The 9,726-nt window shown below is 31.8% G+C and overlaps 1 protein-coding gene across 1 annotated transcript; it reads left to right on the top strand.

The window, feature by feature from the left end:
- Window positions 1-823: 823 nt before the first annotated feature.
- On the top strand, window positions 824-5,776 carry LOC145593164 (uncharacterized). The gene is made up of 6 exons (XM_081649669.1): window positions 824-1,118; window positions 3,181-3,286; window positions 4,016-4,146; window positions 4,261-4,314; window positions 4,441-4,587; window positions 5,366-5,776. The coding sequence occupies exons 1-6, from the start codon at window positions 921-923 to the stop codon at window positions 5,483-5,485; spliced, it is 756 nt and encodes a 251-aa protein (XP_081505795.1). The 5' UTR covers window positions 824-920; the 3' UTR covers window positions 5,486-5,776.
- Window positions 5,777-9,726: the final 3,950 nt, after the last annotated feature.

Below are 9,726 nucleotides of genomic sequence, written 5' to 3'. Positions count from 1 at the left end.
ACAACAAATCATATCGATACCAACAAAATATTTTTACGTTCGTTGGTATCAATGAATAAGATGGTTGGTATCATGGTGATACTATCTAAAATATAATAAAATACCAACATGTGTTATGACATTATTTTTTTTCAAGTAAAGTAAAAGTGAATGGACGATTATGACTCTAACAGTTAGAGTCCAAGAATTCCTCATCAAGAAGTAGACTAATGACGTAAGGAAGACGAAACCCAAAACAACAATAGTGGATCAAACCAAGGACTTCCCACCATTATTAAGCGAGTTAAGCAACTAAAGGATGAAGCTAGAGAGGACACGAAGGGAAGAGCTAAGAGAAAGAGAAGCAGAGGGGAAATATATCTTGTCTAAAGAGCTTCTCTTTGTTGTTTTCTCTCTAAGCTGACAGTTTTAATATAACTAGTGTATAATTGTACTGTATGTTGCATAAAAAGAAGTATTCCGTATTTATTAATGATATTAGCACTTAGCAGACATTATGCTCAATCTCACAAAGTATTCTATCATTTCTCGATATGGATCATTCAATTTACTTCATCCTCTATTTTTAATTTCAACTTCAAGTGATCTTTCTCAACTCTTGATCTTACAATTGCATACAAATCAGCTTTACCTCTTATCCGCCATTCTATTTTTTTTTAGACCGATTCGCCACCTAAGCAAAAGGTTTTTACATGGTGGACAAGAAGTGGGCCTAGAAATCCTAAAGGACCCACAAATGTCAGAAAAAAAAATAAATATAACAGACAAATCCAATCCACCATACCATGAAAATTTTCCATCACCACTATAAATAAACCAACAATCTCACCCTTTTTTACATCAACACTCTCTCTAACAACACCCACCAATCCGCCATTGCCACTCTCTCTCATTTTCTCTCTCTTCAGAAATCTGCAACAATGGAGGAAGGTGGTAGTGGTAATAGTGGGTACGTTGACACAAGCAAGGCAGATAAAGCAGTGTGGCTCATGAAATGCCCTTCTGTTGTTTCGCGCGCTCTTCAATCTTCCTCTGTTCCCAACGATTTACCTGTTGCTAAAGTTATCGTTTCCATTGATCCTCTTTGCTCTGACCCTGAAGACCCCTCTATTCGTCAGGTTTCGTTTCTCTCTCCTCCTGCATTGTCGCCATTTCTTAGGGTTCCTTCTGTTTTCTGTTTTTTTTTTTTTTTTTTTTTTTTTTTTAAATTTTGTAATTTCTTGCATTTTGGGAATTGTTTGATTTAATTTGAAATTTGATTCTAGGGTTTTGATGTGCACTTTCTGGACGAAGGGTAATGGGTGGGTTTATTTTTCTTTATATTTTTCTGGGTTCTTTTTTGTTTTATGAATTATTTCAATTATAATGTGGGTTTTATATTTGGATGAATTTTTCAAGGGTGGCCTTTTTCTGGGTTTGAGGAAGAAAAATTAGGAAAATGATGAATTGATGATGTTTATTTTGAAATGTGATTGTAATTAGTGAAGTTGCATTAGTATTGTAATTAATGTTATGAATTGAACTATTTTGATATAATGTTGCATTGGTAGTGTAAGACAGTGTATGCTATGTATCAGAAGGACAATATATTCGTAACCCTTGTTGTAATTCTTGTACAATTGGATATATGTTTTACGTAAATTACATTTATTGTACTTACAAGAATATAGAGGGAATGATCGTTATCAAGAACGAGTAGCTGCGTACATTTGGACCTCTCCAAACCCGTACGACATTTTATTTTTCTGGTTGATTGTGTGCTTTTTTTGTGGAGAGGAGATGAATTATATTGCTTTGTTTGATGGAGGACATATTGGTCGTCCTTGTGCCTTTTCTTTTGTTGGGACCTTATATTATAAAATTATGTGCTTGGAGTATGTAATTTGGGATTGTATATGGTCCCAATAAATTATTCAAGTTAGTCACTCACATGGTTTGCTATGGGTTGGTGTCATGGGAGGATTTGATGATATAACAGCACCAAAAAGTGTGCTGATACTACGAGTATGTAATTAACTATTAAGTTTTCCAGTCTGTGGACTTGCAAACAAATGAAATGAGCTGGAAAACATTAGGATACTTAGATTCTGAGATGAACGTAGGAACATGTATTTTGTTCCAGATCATCTGTGCCATGGAACCCCAAGCGTACCGTGTTAATACTTTTGATTACAATCTCCCCTTTTTTGTATAGTTTCTTGCAGTGTGATTCTGGGTGTCTACTGTGTAATGTATCAGATAATATGATTCTTTGCTTGAGCTGATTGGATAAATATCTTTTAGAAAGTATTGATTACATTACATTATTTATTGATGATTGTTTGATTTTATACACTTTATAATATTTAGATACTGCCAAAGGAATCTACAATTTTTCAGTAGTCTAATGTTTTTGCACGACAGTACACCCCTAGGAAATTGTTGACATTATGTTTTAATCAGCTTATGGACAAGTTTTAACACTTTTTCTTTATTCTAAAGAGTGTAAACACTGTGGGACCTGTTTTAGGAATCAAAATTTATCATTAGTACCTGTTCTGTTTTATTTTGGGCTTTTTTTATGTCAAGTATTTAGGCTAAGGAGTTCAGTTTTTATTAGTCTATTTGATAACAGCACCTGGTGTTGTTAGACTGTTATTAGTCCAAGATATATTTAAGAATATTACTGACAACTCAAAACAGGGTTTTTTAGATTTTGTCCTCCATTGCACATTGAGTTACTTTGGATACTCGTTTCTTCCACGGATGCATGATTATGGTTCTTTTTTTTTTTTCTTGGTTGTCTGTATACCTTGTTGTATAATCAAATTCAAAGTATTTCTACTCACTTTATTTGTCTCCGCAGTCTCCATCCCAACTCGTTTGTCACTTATGATCGAGGGTCTGACAAATCAAATTTAAATTCTGTAACTTTCTTTCACTATCAACTTTTCAGAATTCTTGATTTGAGTATGGTATTGATGGAAAGTAAAACTTGAACTTACTAAAGTAAAAAGTAGTCTATTGTTTAGAGGCGGAGGAAGTTTTAACAAGTGAATGACAAAATGAGAACTTTAATTGGATAATATTCATTTGTATATTCACTTAAGCAAGTCTGGAGAATTTATGGGATTCCATATTTGTTTGTCTCCTTTGCTGTCATAATTCTAAAATTTGATACATTGTTTATATTATGATCAGTTCACCATGGAATTGTCTGGCTCTGATTTGGGAAATGTGCCTAAGCGTTTCTCTATGGACATGTCTAAGGAAATTGTTCCAATGTCTGTCTTTTCAGAGAACGAAGGTGAGTACATAGGCTAATCTGTCTTTTCTAGAGCATATTGGTGCTACTATAAGCCAGCTTTTTCCTGATTTGAAAAATACATATTTTGGCATTAATTTATGTGCTGTCTACTCTCTGTACAATGTCTTTTGTTTGTTTGGTTACAAATTTGTCATGTTCTGAAGTCTGAACAGCATAAATTCTCTGTTATGAGGAAAGTAATTGGGAAAATTCAGAATATATATGCTAATTGTAGCCAATCATAAGAAACTTATGTCTATGGAGTATGTATGCCTCTGTTATTTTATGTGAGGGAATGTTCTTTTATTTAAGGTTTTTTTAAATCAAAATATTCCATAGTTAAAGAAATAGAAACTAATCAATTTCATGGAATACTTAAAGATTTATGTCATATTACAATTTTCTATTTTGTAATCCTAAATGGCCGGTTGACCATCTAAAAATTATCTGGAGATATCTAAGCTGGAAAATTAGACTTAATAATCTCCTTTAGTCCTTTGAAATGAAACTAAAACATGACATTGTTGATGGTTCCTTCCCATTCATACTTTATAGCCTGATTTGCTTAATGTCCTGGCAGAAATTTCAGCTTGTAAATCAGTGCAAAAAAATTTGAATTAGTTGTTTTTGTATGCATGTCTTGTGATGTAGAATTTGTACTTAGGATGGTAAGAACAGCTCAACAGCCATTATAATGTACCTGTTATGACTGCTCTCCACTACTTACAGGGAAGATAAGTGTGGAAGGGAAAATTTATAACAAATTTGACATGAGGCCTCACTATGATGCAATTGAGAGCTACGGTAAACTATGTCGTGAACGAACGGACAGATCCATGACAAAGACTAGACAGATTCAGGTCTTTGTAACTTCCGCATTATTGATTGATCTAATTTTTTACTATGTATTTTTTTTTTCCTGTGCTTTTTATTAATCAACTCTTTCATCGGCTGATGTGCTGGTTACAAAACAGGTGATTGGCAATGACAGGCCTATAATACCTATGACAGGGATCACTCATACTCAGGTTGAACAAGTTTTCTTGTACTTTACCTTGTCAATGTTACATGTGTGCATGTAATACCGTATTGTTCCCTTTGTCTATTGCTTCTTTAGCTTGTCATTTCATCTTAAAAGATTGTTTCTGTTACAGGAGAAGAAGAAAGTGGTTGTTAAAGGATCTGAAACTAAGAGAACTAGGAGGGATCGAGGAGAGATGGAAGACATTATGTTCAAACTATTTGAACAGCAACCCAACTGGACTCTTAAAGAGCTGGTTCAGAAGACAGATCAACCTGAGGTTTGTTTCTTGCTTAAATACCTAGATGTGGACATACGCTTTCTTTCTTTTCATACTGCCAGAAATGGTTTTATATAGAAGTTGATCTATTTTGTGTTTTGTTAGGTTCTCAACATTGATAAAACAATGATTTTTAGTCTTAACGCTTTTTATAGATTGTGTTCTGTAATTTTAATGTCTTTTCTTTATTTAATTTTGGGTTTCAACATATTATACTATTCATGAAATTTGGCCAATTTCTCCCTTGTAATGTATAACTCTGGATGGGAAAAGTGCTGTGACCCCAGGCCATCAAGTTTTTATTCATAAAAGTTTACACGGTCAAGGATTTATGTTGTCTACTGAGGTCTGTGCTTATCAAAAGGGTTGTATACAGATATATATGGGGCTTGGTACTCCTTGGAGCTGTTATAAGTGCATCTATCATAGGCCTATATATGTCTAATTTTTAAGAAAATTAAGCTGAGTACGTCATATGGCAGATCTTCAGATAGCAGAACTGCAACTGTTTCAGTTGTCTGTTTGATTTGCATTTCAGGGTTTTCCCGTGTTAATTTTCTCCTAAGTTTTCCTATCTTAAATATTAAAGTATAAGATAAAAATACTACATGATAAATTTTTTGACCTGGAAGACAGAATTTGTGAGAATCAACCAGATGTTTATGGTCAAATTACTCGGATTTTTATGCCTCTTGATAGTTAGGTGACACCGTGACATACAAGAATCTTTTCTGACAATGACATATCAGCTCATGTGTTTACTCTTGTTTCTGTGCAGCAATTCATGAAAGATTTACTGAAAGACCTTTGTGTGTACAACAACAAAGGATCTAATCAAGGGAGCTATGAACTGAAACCAGAATACAAGAGATCTGCTGAAGATCAGAGTAGTTCATAGGATGTTGATATCTTCATTCATTACTAAAAGCCAAGTTTCATCTTAGTTTTTTGCACATATATAACTCAAACTGAAGAATGATTTGTTCTTGATCGAAGCTGATATCTGCATCGTTTTTGCCTACTGAATCCTCCAATGTTTTTGTTTGCACATATTTTCCGCACTCTCAGGATAGTAAGGAAGATTAAGACATTAGTATGTAACCTTTGGAAAGTATGTGAACAGGTAGGTCTGATTGAGGCCATATTCATTTCTAAGCTAAATACTTCTAATACTATGGTTTTCAGATAATTTTTGTATATCCATTTTTGCTTCTTAACTTGGAAGAACTATACTGTTGCAGGACTGCAAATGCTTTTGTGTTCAATTTGCTTAAATTTAGTACTATGTTAATTTGATATGATTAGTTCAAAAGGTGCAAAAAGAGTAATATAAAAACAATAATTAAAAAAAAAAAAAAAAAAAACCAAGCAAAACAAGATTAATGTATTTCAAATTGGAAAGATGTGTTTTTGTGAATGTATATTTTTTGCTTGATTTATTAGTTTTGCTTTTTTAAATATCCCCAAAACTGATAAGATGAGAACAAATACCTTTAAATAAACTCGAGGTATACCCGGAAATAAGATAGAAGTGTTGGCAAGTAGACAATCTTTGGTATTTTATTGACATGTGGAATATACATTGAATAATAAAACCAATTATGAAATATGTTAGTTTAATAATTATAATTTGACAAAGTCTGTTATACAATGGGAAATGAAAGATGCCATAGCATGTGATGACAAGTTGTTTTGGTAAGTGGTAGGAGTTTTATTTGACTTTTATTTAATTCATTCTACTTTTATCGTTACAGATATTCGTCAAACTTTAGCAATCATCTACTATATGCTCTGCTCCATCTTTCTGCCAAATAAATACTAGTAGTATATATATTCTGCATGCTGGTGAGAACATTAGCCATTTTTATGACTTTGATGTTTTAACGTTATATAACTTCATCAATGCACTTTTGAAATTACTAATTTTGTTTAACAAAGTTTGTTTATTTCTTTTTTCAACGAAACTTTGTTCAATTCTAGATTGAACTTCTACCAAACTTTTAAGTTAAACTCACTTTTCATTTTTTACTTTTTTTCTTTTTTGACAATCACTTTTTTTTTTTTTTTTTCCCATTTATTCCTGTCCTATTCCTCTTATTATAGTCACAATCATCCAGTAAAAACGTTATTACAAAAAAAAAAAAAATAAAAAAAAAAAAATATGATTTTATAATTAAAACGTAATACTTAGCAAAATAAGATGGTGTGTGGTGAAATGCAAACTCTCATATCTTAAGTTAGTCTCATATCTTAGCAAAATAATGATGAGTCTTAGATTTTGAACAATAAGCCTCTAATTTTGGCTTTCAGATAATAAGTTCAGATTGTATGTTAATACATAATTACATTAAACACATATAACTATTCAAACTGTCTCATCCAATACTTTTACAAGCATATACTTTCTCTAACCTTTTAATTTAGCAACCAATATGGGGTGGAGGATCAAACTCAGCAAAACACAATTTAAACAATAAATATTTTCAAATATTAACAATACAAAAATAAAAACACAATATCAACAAAGTATACATCGAGATCAATAATCTAACAACACTCACATGATCATATTTTTTCTTGCATATAAAATTACACCATGTGATTAAAGAAAAATGTATGAATAATCTCAAAAGTGATTGCAATATTATAGAACATAGATACAAATTTACTTAAATAATTTTACAAGATTACTCTAATAGTCTAACACATTATAAGTTGTCAATGAAATGTCAAGGGGAATATAAGAGTGCACTATCCCAAATAAAGGAATAGTACTACAAAAAATATTCAATATTTTCATATCAAGAGGACATCAAGCAAAAGTCATGCCCGAATGGCCGAATCAAGCCAAAGTCATGCATGATTCAAATAAAGTAAACGAAATTAAAATTATATTCAATCAAGAATATTACCATATCAAATCATAAAGAATCACATACTTTATATATAAAGTATATACTCGTATATATTTTAAATTTAAAAAGGGTTAAATCAAGCAACAATCAATTTATGCGCATGTAATGGAGTGTCAATTATGGATACTTGCTCAATTAAAAAATAAATAAGAAAAAAATATACTTAGAAGCAAGAAAAATAGCATAATTTTGGAGAAAATAAGATCAAAAGTTGTACATTTATTATCACAAATTGATTGATTTAATTCATTATTTCTTGCTATCTGTATGTCAGCAATATACTACACTACTACCGTCAATCATGAAAGCAATAACTCTTCATCCCCTACTCTCCCTTACCTCTTTTTTTTAACAATCAACGCATACATATTGAATATGAATATTTCAACTTTTCAACATCGTGTGTTATGGAATTAGAAAGCTAATATGCCGTTGAATTATAAAAGACCTTTTTTTTTTATATATATATACAATATAATGTTGAAATTGAAAACATTGGAAACCCTACTCATAATTACATTCCTAATGGGTCAAGGCAAACATTTTTTAAAAAAATCGGATTTACAATAAAATATTGTACATTCGTTTCAAAGTTATTATAAAATGAATAAAAAGTTACCTAGTATATAATTTATCCTTATATAAATAAAAGTTATTTAAATTTATGGATAAAAGTTACCCTAAATTCAACAAAAGTTATCTCGATGTACAGTAATATATATTACTGTACATCGGATGTATACAATTGTTTTTGATACATCAAATATAAATATAGAAAATAAACCATAATTGTTACAAGGTACCATGTCCATACTATCACTAATTAAATGACTGATGACTCACATTAGCTATCAAATCAACTACTAGATTTGCTTCATGTAAGATATATACAGTCATATGATCATTCTACCGAGAGTGATGGATAGCTTTAATGGTTAGAGTTTTTCTCCCGCTTCTAAGAGATCTTGGATTGATTCTTACCTCGCGCTCTTGTGACTCTCTAGGTACCAAAAAAATAAAATAAAATTGATCAATCTGCCATAAGACTCATATACAGAAAAATTTTACCAAGTAAAAGCTTGGTCTAGTGCCCTAGTGGTAAGGTTTGTATCTCTCTAGGTAGAGATGCCCTTCCGCTTACCCTTTCGCCTTCCCCCCACTCCCAAAGTGCTTAGCTAGCTAACTCGGGCCTATATAGGTGATCATAAATTCGGGTCGGGTCGAACCTTAACATCAAATGTCATGTCCAAATCCGTCAGTCATATTATCACTAATTAAATGACTGATGACTCACATTAGCTATCAAATTAACTACTAGATTTGCTTCATGTAAGATATACATATACAATCAGTCATATGACCATTGTGCTGAGAGTGATGGATAGCTTAAATGGTTGAGTTTCCCTCCCGGTTCTAAAAGATCTTGTAATTGATTCTTACCCCGCCTTTATGACTCTCTAAATACCAAATAAAAAATTATCAATATGCCATAAGACCCATATACAATAAAGTTTTACCAAGTACAGCTTAGTCTAATGATAAGGTCTGTATCTTTCAAGTATGAACTTATTGTGAGATTAAACCTCATTAGAAACACTTTAGGGTAGAAATACCTTATCTTTCCCCTTACTTTTAAAGTGTGTAACTCGTTAATTCGGACCGAGAATACATGTAAAGTTTTGCAATAATTACACTCCGTAATTATTAACGCACATATTGCATGCATATGGAGAAATTAGAGAATATAAAAAATAGGAAAATTTGTTAGAAACAACCTTTTAAAGTGTTCACTTTATTTAAAACAACCTTTTAAATATTTTTTTACAAATTCAGACCATATTATAATTTTTTTTTATCAAAGACAACCTAATGCTAATTTTCGGCGTTGACTCTATTTTTCCGATGTTGACAACGAGTGTATGAGACATGTGACCTCATATATTCCTAATTACACCCCTTTCCCTCCAATTCACTCGTACTAAATCCCCTCCTCTCTCAAAGTAATTTGTCACTTTGAAGGGTTTTAATAGGAGTTAATTGGAGGGGAAAGGGGTATAATTAGCAATATATGAAGTCACGTGCCTCACACACTCGTGGTCAACATCGGAAAAATAGAGTCAACGCCGAAAACTAGCATTAGGTTGTCTTTGGTAAAAAATTTTTATAATGTGGTCTGAAGTTGCAAAAAAAAATTTAAAAGGTTGTTTTTAATAAAATAGACACT

This window comes from Chenopodium album, chromosome 18 (genome assembly GCF_948465745.1).
Source record: "Chenopodium album chromosome 18, dcCheAlbu1.1, whole genome shotgun sequence".
In the NCBI taxonomy this organism is placed as follows: domain Eukaryota; kingdom Viridiplantae; phylum Streptophyta; class Magnoliopsida; order Caryophyllales; family Amaranthaceae; genus Chenopodium; species Chenopodium album.
This window is presented reverse-complemented; position numbering and strand designations above follow the sequence as displayed.

Excerpts from the sequence above, each read along its gene's own strand:
- LOC145593164 (XM_081649669.1), top strand. The coding sequence starts at position 921 with ATGGAGGAAGGTGGTAGTGGTAATAGTGGGTACGTTGACACAAGCAAG. Across the intron at positions 1,119-3,180 it reads AAGACCCCTCTATTCGTCAG|TTCACCATGGAATTGTCTGG; the intron begins GTTTCGTTTCTC and ends TATTATGATCAG. Across the intron at positions 4,588-5,365 it reads AGAAGACAGATCAACCTGAG|CAATTCATGAAAGATTTACT; the intron begins GTTTGTTTCTTG and ends GTTTCTGTGCAG.